The 22,833-nt window shown below is 33.1% G+C and overlaps 1 protein-coding gene across 1 annotated transcript in view; it reads right to left on the minus strand.

Moving 5' to 3' along the window:
- NKAIN (Sodium/potassium-transporting ATPase subunit beta-1-interacting protein) overlaps positions 1–22,833 on the minus strand; it is a 39,668-nt gene that overhangs the window by 8,898 nt on the left and 7,937 nt on the right. The window contains exons 2-5 of the mRNA XM_069822026.1: positions 21,554–21,691; positions 18,988–19,068; positions 17,031–17,237; positions 15,697–15,757 (exon numbers count right to left, since the gene is read on the minus strand). Coding sequence (XP_069678127.1) covers positions 15,697–15,757; positions 17,031–17,237; positions 18,988–19,068; positions 21,554–21,691 — 487 coding nt within the window. The remainder of the gene's footprint in view (positions 1–15,696; positions 15,758–17,030; positions 17,238–18,987; positions 19,069–21,553; positions 21,692–22,833) is intronic.

Here is a 22,833-nt window from a genome sequence, read left to right on the forward strand (position 1 = left end):
TAAATTAAATTTCAATGAGTAAAAAGGTAAAGGTATCCCCGTACAATGCCATGAAAGCACTTGGGAGGCATGGAGGTAGAGCCCCATGCTTTCCATGACCTCAGCACTAGAATGAGGTGGTGTGGTCGGCACCACGCTCTGACCGCCTTTTACCCCCGAGAAAAGACCCGGTACTTAATTTTATAGGAGGCTGAGTGAACCTCGGGACCGTTCTGAAAGTTTGGCAACGAGAAAAAATCCTGTCACCACCTGGAAATTTCAATGAGTAGCTTAAGTAAAGTAGAATATTTTATAACTACGCTTAATGACGCTGTCACTGAATTATAACTATAAGTGATTTCTTTTGCTCCACTTTAAGTACTAACTGTCAAAGGATGCATGAACATGAAAAGGAACTTTTCAGTATTTTTAGCACATGTAACTTTCTTGTAGGTGTTTTTGAAAAGTAATGAATTAATGAGTTACAGTAAGTTAGTTTTATTCGTTTTTAAATGCAAGTGTACAACACTTCAATTTCTATATAATACAATATTTTTAAAGTCACACTATTTTGTAAAGTAGCCTGTATGTAACATGTCACAACACCAATCATGGAATGGTTTGTCGAGACTGGCCTAGTGGTTTTTGTCTACTGGTAAAACTGTAAGTTATAATCCATATTAATTGACAGTGAAATCACACAACCCAGGATATATACATGCTTCTTTCTCTAATACATACAGTTTATCAGAAACATGAAATCTATCATGTTCATGAATTCATATTTCACCTAGTTTGAATCGTTATATATAACTGAAGGAAATTGTTGTTGTTTTCTAATGCCAGGTGTTTGACAATAAAGTCATTTGACCTCTTGCACTCCAATATTTTTCAAAGATATTATCATGACCAGCCACTGAAGCACAGATTTTGAGGTGTTCCGAATCCATTTCTTGGTTTGAGTTGCACAATGGGCAGTTAGGGGACATATATATTCCAATTCTATGCAGGTGTTTGGCCAAACAATCATGGCCTGTTGGCAATCTAAATGCAGCTACAGACGATTTTTGTGGTAAATCGGGAATTAACTGTGGATTTTGATGCAGAGAGTTCCATTTTTTCCCTTGGGATTGAGTTATCAAATTTTGTTTGTTGAAGTCTAAGTATGTAGATTTAATAAATCTCTTCACAGAGTAATACGTAGATTTAGTAACAGATCTGTAAGTAGCAGTGCTGCCCTTCCTTGCTAAAGCATCTGCATTCTCGTTTCCCAGGATTCCACAATGGGATGGTATCCATTGGAATACAATTCTTTTATTGAGTGAAGGAAATTAAAACACTGTAAAATGTCGAAATTACTAGACTAAAAACACATTACAATGTATAATGCTTCAAGGCTTTTGCTCATCTCCATTCTTCAAAGAAATATTAAGAAATATGTTTCAACTTAAGTGAAACAAACTCTACGACATATTAAAAGTATGACTTTCATCATATGTTATACACCACATTGGTACTGGCTGAAAATGAGATGATACTGTGAGAATGAAATAATAAAATTGTTAGTAAAATATCAGGCTACAGTCTATAATATAAAGCACAGAATCCAAGTATCTTGTATGACTCTGTATTATTGTTACAACACTAAAATATATAAGTTTCTACAAGCTGTTTGTGTTGTTTCACGTAACATGCAGTCATAATAAATGCTAAGAGAAGCAAAGTATTGTACAAGCAGTATAGATAAAATGCAGTTGAGCAATCATACATAGTCCTTTGAACAACTCTGTGAAATAGTTTGCATTTTTAAAAGTATAGTAATTATTCTATGAGGTTTTTTAAAAGATATTTTCATTGTACTGCATATAAACATGCCAGTTTAAGTAAATCCTCAAATTATTAAAGGTAGGGGACAAAAGTAGGTAGGCTAGCCAACTACTTATTGTAAAATAATGAAGAGTAGGGAATAGAAAAACTACTTACAAAATCGACATAATTTTGTCTAGAGATAAAAATTTCTAATCTACTTTTATATTATAATTATAATTTCACTATAGACCTCTATTGATAAGATAAAGAACACATTTCATTAATAGACAGAAATGTTAAAGTCTGACATGTATCTGTAATTAGATGGACATTCAAGTCAATTACACATACTGGTAATCTAAAAGTTTTCAGTAGATTACTTTTGTGATCAGAACAAGAGAACAGGAATAGGAAAATAGTATACGACTATGGGTACACAGAAAACAAAGCATGCTTGGAAACAATGTATGATTCAATGGTATAACTATACGCTATTCGGAGTGGAAATTTATGTCCCCAGAATGTTACCGGACATACTATAATTTCGTAAGTCTGAAATAGCTTACAATATTGTGACAGCCGCGTCGGGAATCGAGCACGTATCCCATAGAAGGGAGGGCGCGCGAGAAGACAGGCGGCAGAGAGGGGAAAGACGCAAGTTGGCGGGCACTGGGGGCGCGGCGCGGCGAAGGGAAGGAAGACTGGCTGGTGCGGATTGGAGAGGACAGACGTAAGGGGAACGTCTGGATTCCGAGTGGGGAGGCCCAGAAAGTTTGCAAGCCACGCGGACCGACTGTTGTAACGAGATTGTTCTCGAAATCGAAGGAACGAGAAAGTGTGATTTAGCAGTAAATAGAAGAGCGGAGCAGCACAGCGAGTTCAGTCAGTTTTGTGAAGCAGCCGTGATCGAGCAAGGAAGCCAGCCTTCGAGACTGGAGTTCGACTTGAGAGGGTCCACAACTGTGGAAGTGTTCAGGCGAGTGCGGCGTATCCGGAGTCTTTGGTTCAACGTGCAGTGGACCACAGTTGGGAGACCTGAGTTTAAAGTTCAGTGGACTGTCTCTGGAAGTCTTGGGTTCGATATACTGTGAACTGAGAACTGACAGTTTTGTTTTGTAAATAGTACTTTGTGAACATTAGTTGAGATTAGGAGTACATTGTTGTTCTCAATAATCCAATTGAACTGTCAATGTCGTCTGTGCAATGCATTAACGAATACTTTGTTGCTGTGTGGAGTGAAATACCCATTGTTGATGGGAGTGTTTGAATTCAGAAATAGAAAGCCATTATTGTTGTGAATAAAAGAAACAGTATTGTTTTGAATTAAAAGACACAATATATAATTCAACTTTTCACATGAACAAGTATTAACATTTGCCCTTCATTTCAACAGTCAACTTTTTTAAATAAAATGCTAGAAATAGCTTTAAAAGCCATGCCACTACTCTAAAGATTTTAGGCCTCCTGTATAATATTGATACATTTCAAGGATTCATGATTCTCTCTTCCTCTCTTGTACAGAGGAGGGCCTGAAGACTTACACAGACATACTGTTTTGTATTTGTACTTCTAACTGCAGAGGTTCCAGAGAGAGCGCGCGCGCGCACGCACGCACGCACGCACGCACGCACACGCACGCACACACACACACACACACAAAAAAAGTATTCATCTTATATTCCTTACGAAATAGATAGAGAAAAGCACTAATTTTAACCAAAATGTAATATTACCAATGTGCCATGCCACTAAAATATAATATTAGAACAAAATGTTGATGTGCTTGTTTCACTTTGCTCTAATGGTGGATGGGATTGAATGGGAAGCCGATGTATTTCTCCGAAGACCAACAGTTTCCTGTGTCTGCACATGGAGAAGTGGAAATATGAAAAGGAAAGGGAAGTACTTCGAAAAAATCTATCCCATCACAAATTCCACTAGTTTTTCAGAAATTTGATCGTATGTTGTCATTGTTCTATGATTCTGTACAAAATTATGCAAGATTAGATTTTTAACAAAATTAGTAAATTAGTACTTCAACATGTTTGGAAATACTGAGAAGGCTTTCCCAATGGTCCTCATACCTGTTCCATGAAATTATATTTATAAAGTATCTATTAATTTTGTTGGCTTTACTTCACTTTACTTTAATTGGTTTTAAGTAATTTCACTTAGTAGGCACTTACAGAATGATAGCAACGTGTATTTTTTTCATATACTCTGGACTTTTCTTTCGTTCTCTCTGCAGATACTCAGTATTTTCTAACTAATTTGTAAAGCAGTAAATAAATTTATAATACACAATTTTTCGTGGGGAGTATAGCCAATCTAATGACACAATTTTCATCTCAATGTGCCATGTAAAGTATAATAATTGGTGTCTGTTTACACTGTAATTATATGTCACTTTTAATACGTAGATAACTTCGAACATGTTAGCTGTGCTATGTATTCTCAATCAAACCGAACTTTTCTTTTTTCTAAATCTTAAATTTTATTGGTTTCAAGTAATTTTACAACTGCCAGCTGTGTGGAATGGTACGTTGTTAATGCATTCAATCATAAAACCCAGCAGCATCACGAAGCTGGTTACCCATTGTGATCTCCTGGGTTGATTTCTAGTTTATGGGGCACACAATGTGCCATTTGTGCTTTAGTAGTAGTCTATGTCCTTACCGAGGAGGAAGAAGATGCATTGTATTGCTGCCATCTATTTACCAGTCCACTTACCCCCATGTCATCTGGTGGCCATATAATCAGTAGGGATTAATATCTTGCAAAACATTATCTGTACATTTTGCAGTGGAAATGAGAACTAATCTAGCATTTGTTTTTCAAATAAATAGATTCCTAACTGTTTTATGATAAAGGAAACCACTAAAAACCCTGGTAGAGCCTGGGATCTTCCAAATGCAAGTTCGGTGCTTTATCAGTGAGCCACCTCACTCAGTACACTGAATTTATTTAGCTTAAGAAAATTTCAAGTGCAGAAATTACTCTTTGTCAATGAGGTGGCAATGAATGATGAACAGGAAGGAGTTCGGAAGAAAACAAATATTCGGAAGTATGGTATGGGAAGAAAAAAAAAGGGAGAAAGGGGATGTACAAATCTTCGGTAAGTGGGAAAAGGGTTTAAGTCATTATTTTTGTGATATAAGATTTCCTTCATTAAACCTATTTCCTAAAAAAAGATTAAGTAAATCATGAAATAGCCGATACATGTCACTTTTCGGATTTACAGCAGTTGTTTAAATTTTTTAAAATTCCTTGTAAATTTTGCATAAAGTGACTTACGCCCCTTTGCCCGCCCACCAAAGAAATACATATGTACTTTATGCAGCTGAAACAATTTGGTAGCCACATTGGAAGCATGCCAGATTGCGTACAATCAAATTACTTTCTTGAAACTACTAAATGTTATCAATAAAAAGTTTTAGAACAAATATGATCAATGAAAGTCCACTACGCAAACTTTTTGTTTTGAATATATCTGATCTCGTGTTATTGCGATTAGAGTGACACAAATAAGCTGAAGATTTCAAAACATAATCCAAGGCCAGTAAATACTTTGAAAGAATTGATAGAGTTGTGACTTCATGCACTACACTGTGAATGTGACAATCTCATGCTTTGCTGTGCGGCATATCTACCAAAAACCAGGAGCAGGACGGAAGAAATGAAGGAGAGAAATTAATTAAAAGACAGGCAGAAAGCTTCATACAATTTTATTACTAAGTTACAAAGCAATTACAACCACTAGGGCAGTTATTTCTACAGGAAATGTTACTTTGTTACACACACATGCACAATCTGATATTTAATTCAACAATAATATAACCATCAGCTTTCAAATAAAATTTTTACGAGTGAGAGTACTTGTGTATTAGAATGTGCACAGAAACTACTATGAAACACACAAAAACCTCTGCAATGATTGCAATGAAGCATGTAGGTGTAATATCGTTTGTAAAGTGGAATAATCTTAAAGCTATGGAGATCAAACTGCCCATTCTTTCAGGGTTATATGTTTCCATTCATAGCCTGTGGCTTTATAAATTGTTAAAGCTGTCTTTTCTGAGGTAGGAGGAACTTTGTGATCAGTCTCCTTTGAGACTAACAAGTTCCCCAATAAAAGTTCTTGAAACTGATTCCAAGAACACAATAATAATAATAATAATAATAATAGTTCAGAGCATGAACACGAAAAATTGAATATATATATTAAACCTCCATAGCCTTAATATAATCTTTATACAAAGCTGCCATGTACTATACAACGAATTACTATACAACACAAGCTCTCTCATCAAAGCACCAGCATCTGTTTCCAAAAAGTGTTTTCATCTTTGAAACCAAAGTGAAACTCCTTTATGCAAGATTCACAATATTTTTTTTTTTCTGATAAATAATACAGGAAATTACTGCGGTGGATCTTTCTTTTTGGCATCAGTCGTGTTATTATTAGCAACAGAACTTTGATTAACCAATTGATATAAAAAAATGTACTTTTCCACACGATACATACAGCTCGCAACATCTGAGAGATCATTAGATGCGAATATTATAATGTACTGGCAAGTTAAAGCATTTAAATAGTTTAACAAATATGAAACAAACATAAAGAGAGCTCATGATAATTCTTAACTAGTAGAACGTAGTTCAGTACTCGACACAAAGTTCATAATTTAATTAATAAATTATATGTATATCTGCAACTTCAATTAGCTATAAAATCACTACACAGCCACAAAGTCAATGAACAGAATGAGAGTTAAGCACCATAGCATTTAGAACATTAACTGTACAGAATAACATTGTTAAAATTAATTTTACTACAGATACATCTGAAATCACTACATGCTCATACTCCAAAACTAGGATTAAAAACACGTAATTCAATAAGAGTTGTAACAAAGATTAAAAAAGTGAATTTTTTAGGAAAAAAAAAAGCTATTTTCGTATATTCCACTTACCCAAAAAGTCTTTCCATGCAAGCAAGAACATTTTTGCAGTAAACATAAATAAATACAATAATTTTGTTAAAAAAATACTTCACGAATAATTAAAAAAGCAGACTATACTAGAATATTCAGATGAACTGTACTGTTATTTGTTACTAGATCAGAATTTCCAAAAACTATGCAAGATAAACTATTGTATTCTTGATACAGGCAGCCAAAGAAAAACAAATGAATAAAGAAATGAACGATATAAAATGAAGACAAATTCACATTCTAAGTTCAAGTTTGTACTTCACAGAATAGAAAATTACTTGACACAATTTATGACATGTTACGGGATTCTTGAGTCCTCTAATATGTATTTTGGAAACTGCTAATCTATCTAAAGGTTTTGAGGCACAATTTTGTGCATAAATTATACATACTTTACTATGTGCCCAGACATGTTCTTATTACATTGTATACTAATTAACGCTCGGTTAATCAAAGTTCTTTTTTTTATGTTGCAAACATAGAGAGCTTCACATGAGGTATGCTATGTTACACCGAATATGTTAAATGGATGCTATAATGTGACAAAGTGCTTAATGTGCATATTAACAAGAAACATTACATGCAGATTCAAATATACAACATTACATATATAAAGCATTATCTTCTTGTTAACCACATAATCAAAGTAACAAAGCATAAAGTTAGTGAAATGTTCCAAGAGAATTATGATCTATCACAAAGTCAGGTTTTTTTTCTTTTCCGAACCCATCTTGCTTTTCTCTCTCTCACTTTAAACAGTGGTGCTTCGAGGGGGAATGAGTGCAGAGAGAGTAAAATTCAAGTAAGTTTGTATTACTAACATAAATCCAGTAGTCACTAAAAGTTGTGCTGCTGAATTTCAATTTGGAACACCTCACATTTAATTAAGATCTAAAAATAACAGGTTTAAAAACATTAAACAGATACCTTATGCATATATAATTGTGACCACAGGAACTAGCAAATAATATAATAATAAAAATATAAAACAACCAAAATATGGCAAAACATGTTTGTACCCTGATACCTTTAATTCTTATCACAGCTAAAAAAACGAAATTCAATCAGCCTTTCACTACACACGAATGTAAATAATAGTTAAATAAAAATGTTATGACAATCTAGCATGCAAAGCCTGATTTGTCTCACACAGCAGAGGTACGAAAGGGAAGGGTAGAGATTGGACAGACACATGGAAAGGAAATAAAGGACAGAAATAGAAAATCTATGGCACAACCATTAATATTGGTTTTCTTAAAAAACAAAACTGAAGTTTCAAGATTATATTGGAAAATAGATCAAAGAAAGAAAGAAAGAAAGAAAGACGAAGAAAAAAGAAACTCAATTTTATATACCAAACAACTCCAAATTATTTTGATCATCATGTCATGATTGGTGATAATGATGGATAATAAATGAATGAAAGAAATAAATTCTGAAATAAGTATCCTACTTGAGAAAAATTAAATATAAGTTACACGTAAAAACTATTCTTAATGTTGCCTTTCTTTTCTGCACAACACACTTCTGTTTAAAGATTATGGACATTACAAATTATATGGAGTATATTATAGCAAGATGGAAATGGATTTACTTTAAAGGAGGTCTCTGATATTTTACAGAATTATCTCTCAATTTTGAAGTAAGTCAGGTCAGTAGTTTCAATAAGTGCAACAACTAGTATCTTCGTAGTCACAACTTGGATTAACGAAGTTTACTTAGTACTTAGTCTTGTTGAAATGTATTCAATTACTGAAGTTCTACATCTCTAAGTATTCTTAAACAACAAAATCAATTACTGTTGTTAGAAGGAAATTTTCAACATATTGTCGCTGCGCCTGCAAAAGCCGCTATGTGTTTTTAGATTTTGCAGGACAAAGAAAGAAGTATTGTCACTTTTAATTCCCTTCATTTTCAATGATACTTTCGGTATAATTTCATAATTTTACTTGTAATGATTGAAATTATATCGAAAGTAGCTTTGAAAATCAAGGGAATTATAAGTGGCAATGCTTTTTCCTTTGTCCTGCAAAATCTTTCCAAAAAAACACATAGCGGATTTTGGAGGCGTAATGACGATATCCACTTACAAACTGAGAGCATAATCCATTCTCTGGCGTTCTATGCACTTATTCATAATTGTTTCTAATATGCAATCATTCATTTCTTACTGAAAGGGTATATTATGGGAAATAAACAAATGCTTTCCATAAAAAAAGGTAATGCCAGTTTTAATTACATAATCATACTTTCCAAATGGGACATGGATATCCTGAAGATTTAGTGATAAATTTCATCTTAAGTCTCTGAAATGTCACTCAGAGAAGACAGACAAAAAAAGCTGCCTTCATACATAAAACTGCAATGTTATTTAATTTGTGGGAGAAAGCACTACCAAGTTTGTGGTAAGAAAGGAAATGTTCTTACACTAACTGAACAAACCAAGTTAGTTGGCTCAAAAGGACAGAGTATTTAAGTTTACCAAACATCTCTTTCATAGTACTTGCGTAGTTGTATCAATACTCGTACACATATGAGAAATATCGCATAATTTCTGGGAGATTTCATTTTTAATTTTTATGTAATCATAAAATTATTTACATACGAACTTGTTTCTGATAAAAGCTTACTACAATTGTGACCTTAAATTGTGGTTTATTTTCTTGTTACTCCAGCCGCATAAAGGTAATGTATTAATTAAAATGCGCCTTATTTTATATTGCAAATCAATTATTTTCTTGCAGAATAATTTTACTAATAAAATTACTGATAACTCGATTTGCTCTATCTACGGATCTGAACTTAAAAATTAGATGGACACATAATTTAGCTATTTCAGCAAATATGGCACTGGAGAAAAGAAATGTAACATAGATTATAAAGGAGTCTGACAAAATATTTCTCTAGATTTTAGAGCTTAAGTTGGGAGAATTTCTTAATGAATGTTTTTATTTACACTATCGATATAAACATTAAATAAAATAAAGTAACGACATAAAGAGTATATTCACAATCCTGACAATAGAAATAGTAAATTAATATCTTCTTAAAGTTAAGAAATAGTACACACAACACACAAATTAGACAAGTCCATGCAAAGCCAGTTAAATATACTCCGAATTTTGTCTTGGAGTGTACAAGGACTTGGGGCGGGATTCCTTCTGTTTGTGTGGTGCGACAAGATGCTTCTCAGTGTAACCAGAGTCCCACGTGTTCATAGCAGTGTCTGAGTTATACAGACGTATTCTATCAGTACCCCTCAGTCGCAGAGGCACTGCTTTCGGTTTACTGCTACTTGTTTGGGTCAAGGAATGGGAAGGTGGGGAATAATGGTGTCTGGCATGCTGAGAGGGAACAGGTGAATAGCTGCGTACGTACATGGGGCGCAAGGCCAAGTGCTGAGGGGTTTTCGCCTCAAAACCATCCAGAAAATCAACTGTAAAGAAATAAATGTAAAAATAAAGAGAGAAGAAAGCAAAGTAGGCCAAGAAGTTTTGGGAAAAAAAAATAAATATATATATATAAATTATGAGCAAATAATATCTGAGGGAACCTGTAGATAAAAGCCTAGGAATGTTTCAAAAGATATTAATAAATATAAAATTTCTAATTATCAACATTACATAAGAAACAAAGATAGTGAAGAGCATAATTTAAGCACTGCATTTGGCAGAAGAGAGTTTCGCATTCTCAAATAGATCAAACTTGCATACAATTTATGATTTCTGTGGCAATATTAAAAGAGTGAATTTACCAAGATATTATACTGACTGGGAAAATACTTATCTACAGAGAACAGTACAAATCTTAGAAAATTCTGAAAATGTACTCTACTTTCATTCATCAACAACAATCTATACATTTACTTTGATTTGATACAAGCCCCAATGAATGTAAAAGTGATGTACAAGTATTCCATAAGATCTAAGTTTAGCACTTGTTTTCATATTAATCCATTTTAACCTAGTGTTACCATATCATAACGCAGTGCAGAAAGCAATATAGCTTGCTCCACACCCGTCTTTAATTAATAAAACTGGAATTTTTGTTTGTGAATCCAATCTACTTTCATTCATCAACAACAATCTATACATTTACTTTGATTTGATACAAGCCCCAATGAATGTAAAAGTGATGTACAAGTATTCCATAAGATCTAAGTTTAGCATTTGTTTTCATATTAACCCATTTTAACCTAGTGTTACCACATGGTAACGCAGTGCAGAAAGCAATATAATTTGCTCCACACCAGTCTTTAATTAATAAAACTGGAATTTTTGTTTGTGAATCCAATCTACTTTCATTCATCATCAACAATCTATACATTTACTTTGATTTGATACAAGCCCCAATGAATGTAAAAGTGATTTACAAGTATTCCATAAGATCTAAGTTTAGCATTTGTTTTTATATTAAAAATTTTACTCACTTGGGTACTTCACAATTTCGATCTAAATTCATATTTAAGAGCAATATTTAAATCAACTATTTTACAACATAAAAGACGATGACGTACAATCATTAACTTCTTTAAGTGTTTCAAATTTGAGTGGATTATAATATTTATAATCATGTACCTGAGAGAATCAATGTCTTCTCTATTTGCAGTCACAAGCAGCTTTTGAGATTTAATTCACCAACTAGTGAATGTTGGGAAACCTTGCTAAAGTAAACAAGACCCTAGTGCGAAGTCTTTCCTTTTAGAAACAGATCAAGTGTATGAAAGCCAGGTAATAATAAAATATTCGGGTAACTGCATTTAACTTAAAGGTTGTCCAATAGAATAGAGTATACTTGATATATAACATATAATTAATAATAATTAATCATAGAAAGCTTTGTCATTTAGATTAAATATAATTTAATGACAGTTACCCATACAAGAGATAATTAAAAATAGATAATTTTGTCAAATGATCTCCATTCATAATAGAATTTTCCTCTTCACACAAACACAAACTGGAGTCTAGTAAACAGATATTCTGTGCAGGTGGGCAGCCAAATAATTATGTTTAGTAATTAAAAGGAACCTTGACACTGCTTGTTGTCTAGGTGGCTGTGGCACCGAATTTTTAATTATGGATAACCATGATTTACTTATACTGTCAGCAGACTATTTATCTTCAATGTCAGTTTTTATTTATTTATTTTTGCTACTTGTCCAATATCATATAATACACCAAATGTCAGTCCGATGCACATAACAAAGTGGCGATAAATAATATCTAACATTACACTATAAGATAGATTTGTTTCTCAACATATCAGAACTGATACAGATAGGGCATGGAACTAAATCAATATTACCACAGAATATAAATCAACAAGCATGAACAACTAACTACTGGCAACTACATGAAAGTGATTCTTTAATGTTTCTGAAATCTCAGGCTGTGTCTATTACATAAGCAAGGAAATTAAGACTCAATACAAGCAAGACTAATAAAGACTGTAATCAGTAACTGAGCATGTCAAAATAAAAAATTAAGTATAAAGTGATACAAGACTTCACAAACATCTGAAATATAAAGAACAACCATGTGTGCAAGTGACAAAATGCAGGACTTACCAAACCATCTGTGGGTCAAATCCACCAATGAAATCAACTGAAATAAATATAGTTAAAGTCTTCAACCATTTTTCACCCTAAATGTTAATAAGCAGTGAAATATTCTTTTCTACACTTCTTAAAAGGCAATAACAAATATGCCTCTGAGAATTTTGAAACTCCTGTTAAAATATAAAGTAAGCCTATGTTCAGCTTTCTGAATCTAACAATAAGCTAGTACAGTACATGGTGAGACTTCCGTGCTGTAGAATATGTACATACCATGCCTCTATGAAAGACAATACAGTCACAATGTACAAACATCAATGCCCTGAAAAGGAGCCAAATTATTTTCTATTTCGTAATTTTGAAGTTAGATACAGTTGAAATGTCAGAGTGCAACAAAGAAATTCCACTGTTTATTTGAGAGCTTCAGGACTGTGCAGGTGGTGCACATACAGTCAAGTGCATTTGCAAGGCTGTGTGACTAATAATTTAAACATAACCGAAGTTGGTCCTGAACTGACGTAAGAAAGGAGGGAGAGGTTCAATTCTCAAAACGGCAATCACAACCAAGTGGGATGGGGAGAAACTGATGTTTCCAGTAACACACAAGACAATAAGAGAGTTCCATAAGTTCAACATTTCTGTCTCAATGTATGATGAACAAATTTTATCTACATTAAAATGTTTCCCATTTGTAAGTGCTTCATCATATCTGACAAGCTATTTTCTATCCAAAATTAGTACTGCCTTCAACATCAACATAAGCATCTATTATTCTTATACAGTATTTCCTTATGATTTATCAATTTAGTGTTACATAGTACCTCTTGAGTTAATTACTTTCAAGCACGCTACTAGAATATATGGATGAATTACCATTCTAATAAAGCCATTAATTTCTTGTACAGATCTTTGATTATATCTCTGCCTCTGTGCAATGTCACAATTTGCAGTGAGGGGGAAGAGAGATGGCAGAACTTTGCAATGCTCTGATGCCCACAACCAAGATAAGCCACTTTACTGGTCACTCACCAACAGAGATATAATAAAAGAACTGTAAGTCATTTATTGCCTACCCCAGCTTATTACACACTGAATGTCAATAGCAATAACAATGAGTTTATCTGAAAATTCTCAACATATCTTGAAAAATCTCGCAGAAGTTCCCTCTCTTCTTACTCTATCTAAAGCATGTGATGGTTTCATGTCGGATTGCCAACAAGTGACAAAGAATTTTCGCGCGTATCAGTATGATAAAATTCACATACATGACATAGAAACTCGAGAATACAATACCAACATTAGCTAAAAAGTGAGTTATATGATAGCTTATGTATGCAAAACCGCACAGTGAATGTGACTACTCTGTTTTCACATAATACTATCATATACAGCAGATAGAGGTTTTCTTCTTTCTTTATTATTATTATTATTATTATTATTATTATTATTATTATTATTATTATTATTATTAGCATTATCATTATTAGGTACTTTTGTAACTTTTAGTGGAAAATGTAGGTTTACATGAAACTGTAGAATAATCTGTTTTGAAGAATTAATACCCATCATAAACAATTTGGAGAAAAAAAATTCCATTACAACATCGACTTTTAGATCTACTAAATATATGGTGTGTTGGAAGTATGACCAAATTACCAAGAAATGGAGAATAGCAAAAATATATCCTATTTATAAGAAAGGTGATTTTCAAAACTATAAAAACCATAGAGAAATAAGTTTTTTAAATATTGCTATAAAATTTACGCAGCTATCTTGAAAACCTGTTTTAACGTGATAATGGAAAATATAATTTCAGAAGCTCAAAACGGATTCAGGAAAAGCAGGTCCTGTTCAGACTGTATATTTACTATTAATGAAATAATTGAAAAATATAGAAGAGTATGATATACCAATTTTTATGGCAATATTTGTACATTTTTAAAAGCTTTTATGGAACATTATAACACAGAATGGAGTACCACAACATTTAATAACCGCAATAAGTCTATATGTAAAAAAAATAAGATAGTAGTAGAAACTGGAATGAAAAAAAAAAAAAAAAGAATGCAAAAACAATTATAAATAAAAGAGTATAACATAGGTGTCCCCCTTTCATTGTCACTATTTAATGTATACATTGACGATGATATAAATGGCAGACAAAATTAGACTCACATTTTAAAATAGAAAACAGACTTTTAGATGCACTACTCTTTGCAGATGTTCAGGTCCTCATATCTAGCTCAAAAGACAGTTTACAGAAAGCCCTTGTAAATTAAATAATATAATTAAATGGTATAGTCTGAATATATTCACAGAATAAACCTAAGTTTTAGCTTTTAATGGACCAAATACTGTAAGAGCTAAAATCATTTTAGAAAGAAAGACTACTGAATAAGTCAATTATTTTACCTATCTTAACTATCAACTATATTTATTTAAAAAATGAAGACATCCTTAATAAAATTAATAAACATAATTATATATGTATGACACTATAAAGAAATCACTGAAAAATGCTAGAAGATAATTTCATTTTGTTGAGGTTTTGACCGATAAGCAGAGTACAATAGGTTTTGGATTGAATAGGGCCGTCAGAAGATAAGCTAAATTAAAATTTTATAAGATGATGGCTGTTCCTACACTACTATTTGGATGAGAATTTTGGACTATAACAAAAAAAAAAGAAGAAAAAATTATAGAAGTACCTGAAATGAAATTTTTAGGAAGTACTGCAGGATAGTCTTTTAGATAAAAATTAAAATGAAGATATTATGACTGAACTGAAAATTTTTAAATTAACAGAAAAAATAAATAAAAAATACAGAGAAAACATGTTAAAAGAATGACAGACTACCGTATATGAAAAATAATATGAAATTTTAAACCAAGAGGTAGAAGTATTGGCAGGCCAAGAAAGCAACGGACACAACTCTCTTAACAGAAAACTATGAAATCGGAACAAGTCAATGGCTTAACTCACGAATTGTTGTTGATGACCATTATCATTATTACTTTTGTAGCTTTTAGTTGAAGAATAAATTGTACTTGCACATATCTGACAAGCTCTGAGCACTGAGCTCAGCTGGCAACCAATCACAATTAACTGTGACACGTGCATTTGTTTACCTGCATCACAAGTAGTAATTATTTTGGATATGTTTAGAAATACAGTTTCTGGTTAACCCTTAAGTAATTGTTTTGAGAACTTCACATGAATAACATATGCCAATAACAATATGTTATGGCAACAATTTCAAAACAAATGACACCCTTGAAGTCCGCATGTGCTTGAAAACATCAGGGTTGTGATGATGCTAATCCACTGATTTAATTGTGTCTACTGGAAATACTTACAACTGTCATCTTCTTCAAGGAACACATGACTCACAGAAATGCCGCCCATACTGCCCAAGACCTATAAAATAATAAAGTAATTCAAACATTTTACGTCAATATACAGTAGTATAAGAACTGTTTTAGATGATTCTTAAAAAAACAGACACAGTTTAATTAATCAATAAATATATACAGTATAACACAGATTATCTATTGTAATGAAGTTGAAGTGAACATTTAATTGAAAAAATTTAATTATTTGTGCCATATTCAATTTTTATACACAAAGTGCACAATACAATATTTAGAAAATTCCACTAAAATTCAACTATTGTATATGGATACTACATGGAAGTATACTGGATAAACAAAAATGTGATAAAATCATGGTTCATCAGCTTACTTATATCATTAACAAAATTTCCCTATATGCTAAATCCCATTGTTCATGCTTTCATGAAGAATGAGGTTATTTTTCTCTGCACATATACGTACTTCATTCAGTTTCGTTTTTATCCTGATTCTCATGCCACTTCATATTCTGATATGAAACATCATAATTTCACCTCATTGAAATATGTGTAGTACTATTTTCATATTTTTACTTTCGATGGTTAACACTACAAGCTTCCTCCCCCCCCCCCCCTTCCTCCCCACACACACACACACAATTTGTTCTGAGCAAGACAGTTCGTAATTTATTTGACAGTTTGAAGTAAACTTATAGTTCCTATTACATTGCAATCACTAGGAACCCTGAAGTTTAATTACGATATGTTTCTAAGGGGAGGCTTTCTTCTTGGTGGCAGCCCTATAAATTTATTGTACAACCTGTAACACTATATTGTACACTATTGCTGTTGGCTTCTTAGGGATGTAACTGATTTCTGTCAACGAGAAAGAAATATACTTGAGGAAAAAAATATGATAAATCACTCACTGGTTAATAAGATAGCAGATGATTTATATTACACTGTAAATATAAAACACACGTATACATAAACAAAATAAACTAGTAAATAATTAAAACATTTAGCTAATGGTGTTGCATAAGCATTGTGGCTATCATTAAAAATAATACGGTTGTTCGTAAGTAGTTTCAGATAGTTTGCAACTGTCATGAGCATGCACACATCGACTTTTCTGCTCATAAATTCCAAGTATGCATGCTCATGCCAGTTCCAAACTGTCGGAAACTGCTGTACAAACAAACCTAATATTAGGAATATTACAAATAACAATATAATTTTTACGAAAACATGGAAGGTATAAAGCTATAAGAATTAAATTTAGAAGTCAAGTGAATATGGAAAGTTGACAATACGCGAAAAAGTTAGAAAAAGATAACTCACTGCCAAGAGACACTGCAAGGCTGCATGGAGGACTTCAACATACTGGTAGTCTAAGAAGCAGCCTGTTACGTGTTCAGGCCTCAAAGGACGAAATGGATCTGGATCTTCAGCTGCTGTGAGGTTTGTAGGATATACTGGCTTACAACCAGCTCCATTCACCTCCCACCAACTGATACTCCCCGTTCCAAGATTTAATATATCACTATCCTATTAAAACAACAATAAATCAGATATTCATTTATTATATTTCTCTGTTCGTTTCATGAAAGAAAGAAAGAAAGAAGGAAAGAAAGAAGAAAGAAAGAAAGAAAGAAAGAAAGAAAGAAAGAAAGAAAGAAAGAAAGGAACATACATTCATATTTTTCATAAAATTGCACTCACACTGAAAGGTTGCTTTTAAGTGATAACCTGAATTCTTGATTCTGTAAATACTCTATTTTGTATTTGTACAATGTTATGAATCTGGGGCTTCCTTAATTTATCTACTACAAGCTCGTAAAATGACGGAAATTTTACTTGAAGCAGGTAATGCGATAGGTTTGCAAGTAAATTCCGAAAAGACAAAGTGTATGATTATGTCTCGTGACCAGAATATTGTATGAAATGGAAATATAAAAATTGGAGATTTATCCTTTGAAGAGGTGGAAAAATTAAAATATCTTGGAGCAACAGTGACAAATATGACACCCGATAGGAAATTAAACGCAGAATAAATATGGAAAATGCCTGTTATTATTCAATTGAGAAGCTTTTGTCATCTAGTCTGCTCTCAAAAAATCTGAAAATTAGAATTTATAAAACAGTTACATTACTGGTTGTTCTGTATGGTTGTGAGACTTGGATTCTCATTTTGAGGAACAGAGATTAAGGGTGTTTGAGAATAAAATTCTTAGGAAAATATTTGAAGCTAAGAGGGCTGAAGTTACAGGAGAATGGAGAAAGTTACACAACGCAGAACTGCACGCATTGTATTCTTCACCTGCCATAATTAGGAACATTAAATCCAGATGTTTGAGATGAGCAGGACATGTAGCACATATGGACGAATCCAGAAATGCATATAGTGTGTTAGTTGGGAGACCTGAGGGAAAAAGAACTTTGGGGAGGCCAAGACGTAGATGCGAGGATAATATTAAGATGGATTTGAGGAAGGTGGGATATGATGACAGAGACTGGATTAATCTTGCACAGGATAGGGACCAATGGCGGGCTTATGTGAGGGCAGCAATGAACCTTCAGGTTCCTTAAAAGCCATAAGTAAGTAACTAAGCAAGTAAGCATGTAAAATGTATTCAGATTAGGATAGTATGGGACAGTGGCTAGTATTGGACAATACATGCTTTGTCTATCAGAAAACAGATATTTATACTTAATTGATAGCACTGTTTCGTTCTATGCTATGTCTATATATTGTATTCAGTTGGAGTTATTGTCATGACCCTTGTCCACAAGACATTTTGACTACCTCTGTGGTGTAGGGGTCAGCATGCTGGTCTCTTATGCAGAGGGACCAGGTTCGATTCCCGATCGGGTTGAATTTCCTAGTTGAGGTTTTTCAGGGTTTTCCCTCAACCATAAGGCAAATGCCAGGAAATTCGGGCCACAATCACTGGCCTCATTCATCACCGAAATCATACTCATAACAAATTAGTAATACATATATACAGTCGCCATCTAGTTCACAACAATGGAACTAGTCTCAACAATAGTACACAGGCCTTCGGATTTCACCCAAAAGATTAACTCGCGATATGACCAAAGATGTTAAAGCGAGTATAAATAACAGTGGGGAGGGGGGGGGGGAAGACATTTTGTGTTTTATGTGTATTGTTGCTGAGTACGAATTAAAGTTTGAAGAATTTTTCTTATCTGTAGATAATAATTCCAAAATAGAAGTATGTTTATGTGTAAAAAGTGTTAATTACAGATTCCATTATTCAATTTTAACAATACTTACTTTGTCCAAGATGCCAACACTCAGGTAGAAGCATATTACAAAGACATTCCAGCCAAGCCACAATACTCCCCACACTGTATACTGGAATCACAATAGAAAATCAGAGCAAGAATTAACTTCGTTATTTCATTTGGGTGACCTGTTAATTTTAATACAACGAAAATAGATTATTTAATTATATATTATTTTATTTAACAATGCTCTCAAATGCAGAAATCCTTTTCACTTCTGATGTAATGATAGGATTAAACTGAACAAAATGAATATGAATATATTATTTAAAATTATTAGCGATGGTAGATTAGTAACTTGGAACTAAAATTTAACACTTTAAAATCAAATTTAACATTTTATAGCACATTTAATGTTGGAATTCATCATATTACAGCATTTTGGGATGGAACATTTTTTATGGCATCAGTGTCTTAACAGGTGTATTTTCTTGAAAATAATAAATAAACAAAAGAACATATAAAAATTACAATGAAATTGTGAACATTAAGAAATACTCATTCTTTTCAACACAAGACTTCTTTTCTTTGTTTTCGAGAAAGCAGCCTGCCACCTGACCCCACATTGTTCTTCTATGGCTTTTCTTTTGATCATATACGCTGATTTACACTTTATATGTTTCTATAGTCTAATGCATCTTTTTACTCCCAAGCCAACCCAACACAATTACACAAAATATTAGAATCACTAAAATAACAATGCTCACTTTTATAATCATCTGCTCGTTGCTTAATGGTGATTTTATCCTGGCCCATCTTGTTATTCAATCACAATGACCCTCTATCACATACAGTTTCTTTGTGAGTGAATACTGGACGTAAAGACTTAGACAGCCAATATTTTACCACCAGCACAAGATAGATTACCACTGATTAACAACAACTTCTATACTGTGTTTTCATTCATTCAGTGTTCTGCCCAAGAACAGGTCTTTCACTGCAAATCCAGCATTCTCCAATCGTTCCTATTCTCTGCCTTCCCCTCTGTCTCCTCATATGATCCATATACCATAATGTTGTCTATCATCTGATATCTTCTTCTGCCTCAAACTCTTTTTCCGTTCACTATTCCTTCCAGTGCATCCTTCAGTAGGCAATTTCTTCTCAATCAGTGACCCAACCAATTTCTTTTCCTCTTCCTCATCAGCTTCATCCACTCTTTCCAATCCAGCTTCATTTCTTATTCTGTCTGTCCACTTCACACATTCCATTCTTCTCCATATCCACATTTCAAATGCTTCTATTCACTTCGTCGTAATATCCATGTTTCTGCCCCATACAATGCCGCACTCCATACAAAGCACTTCACTAATCTCTTCCTTAATTCTTTTACAGAGGTCCGCAGAAGATGTTCCTTTTTCTATTAAAAGCTTCCTTTGCCATTGCTATCCTCCTTTTGACTTACTGGCAGCAGCTCATGTTACTGGTTATAGTAGGATATTCCAAGTATTTGAAGCTGTCCACTTGCTCTACTGCCTCATTTAGAATTCGCAAGTTTGCCTTCATTATTTTTCTCCCTATGACCATGGCCTTCGTTTCATTCGCATTTATCTTCATCCCATACTGCTCACAGCTGTCATTTAGCTCCAGTAGCATACCCGATCTTCTTAAGTGACACTGGTGTTCAATGTGGAGATGCGCGCACACAAGCACGCACACACGCATGCACATACACACAAACAAGAAAAATACACACATTCTCTCTCTCTTCCCCTGCAGTTGATTAATAAAAAACTTGATAGAGACCTCTGTTTTCCTCCATTCTATTCACATATGCTATTTACTTTAATTGTAGCATATCCTATACTGTGTTAATATTATAAAAATACCTCGAAAGTAGTCACCCAGGTATTTTTATAATATTAACACAGTATAGACGTTATTGCTAATGAGTGATTATACAAGTGTTAAAAGAGTGTACCAAACAATGATGATAAATTAGTTGAAAACTTGAGACAATGGTACATATAATAACAAAGAGAAGTGACAGAACTATTTAAAGAAAAATGCAAGGATGTCTGTGTGGCAGGACCCTTAGATAGATCCTGATTTTTTTTTTTTACAGAAAGACAAAAATGTCTTACAAAGTGTAATTGCATTCTCATTTAGCATTTTGTACTCAATTTCGCATTTTATCACAGATTAAAAAATTACAATAATATACTTAACATGCTTTTAAGTATAAAAATACTTATTTTCACAGCATTTGGGCATATTTCGTATTTATCGTGATTGCGAAAATCTACTACCACCTCTAAAAATTGTTTAAAATTAATCCCTGTTTAAAGATTCCAAAGAATTTTAATTCCATACTTATGCTTTCAATTCAAGTTAATTAGGTTACATATTCCTTTGTTCAAATTACAGAACTCTTAGGCAACTGCTATTGTATCAACAAAACAAAGGTCAAATGTCGACACAAGTTTCTTTTAAATTGTTCAAACTTATACTCAGATAAGCATATCGTAAATCTATTTACTTCAAAATAGGACTAACAAAAACTGTACATTTTATCTTTCAATATGATTAATAAGTAATGGTAATGTGTGACTTACTGTAATTATATACTTAGGTCGATACTGGAAAGCTCCAAAGAAGCCAAATATGACAAATATTATATGGAAGAAGTTAGCGAGGATGGGGGCCCACATATAACCAAGAAAATCAAACACCTGGCGTTCCACCGTTGAAATCTGTAACAACAATTGTAACACACTGTATTAATAACTTGAAAGAGTGTCTTATATGCAAACCTTAATGGTAAAATGTTAATAAACTGAATGAATAATAATAATAATAATCCAAAACATGTATTAGACCAGGTGGTCTGTTACGGTCTCACATCAGACCATCTCTTAGCCGGGCAACCAACAGATCTTCTTCCACGAGGAGCGTGCTGCAGGATTTGTTTCGGAATGTGTGTTCTATTCATCCTTCTGACATGATTTTTCCAATTTTTTTTTTTTTTTTTTTTTTTTTTTTTTTTTTTTTTTTTTTTTTACGAATTGTAATAATGGTTCGGTTGTGAGTTCTTTCAGGATATCATCATTTCTTTTGTGGTCCCATTTTGTGACTCATGCCTGAACTTCATCTTGGCAGCACTTACTCTTGAGGAGTCAAGTGTTTTCATGGTTCAAGCCTTGCATCCGTAAGATAAAACTGGTTGGACAAGAGTTTTATAAATTTTGATTCGTGTATTCCTCTGAATTAATGATGGTTTCAAAACTGAATTTATTGTGCATAATGTTTTTATAAATTTGATAACTTTATTTTGTATGTCAAGGTCATGTGTAAATGATAACAAATATCCAAGGTAGTTAAAGTTGTTCACTCTTTCTAAAATTTGTTATTGAGACATATTTTGCTGGGTATAAATAATAATAATAATAATAATAATAATAATAATAATAATAATTTAATAATAATAATGACGAAACATAACTAAGGCGTAGAAAAGAATACTGCCACATACTGCAACTCCACAATTCATGTTTTACTGTTGTTGTTGTTTAGTCAACTGTCCAAAGACAGGTCTGAACTTCACAAGTGATATCAATATGGCACCACTTATGAGACAACTAGGCCAGGAGAAAATGGAGTAGGATGGCCAGTTCCTTTCCCCCTCCATTGCATACATCGTCTATTAGCTACATATTGCATTAATCAGACTTCAGATGTATACAAACAATTGTTCTTCCTCTGACACATATTGTCAAGTGAGATGTATTGCCTGATAATTTAGATGTAGGCCTACATATCAACCAGAACAATAGGAAGAATTGACCAAGTATAGAAAAGGAATTCTCTCATGAAATTTCGATCAGTATATGAAACT

The sequence above is a fragment of the Periplaneta americana genome, chromosome 3 (assembly GCF_040183065.1).
Source record: "Periplaneta americana isolate PAMFEO1 chromosome 3, P.americana_PAMFEO1_priV1, whole genome shotgun sequence".
Lineage (NCBI taxonomy): Eukaryota > Metazoa > Arthropoda > Insecta > Blattodea > Blattidae > Periplaneta > Periplaneta americana.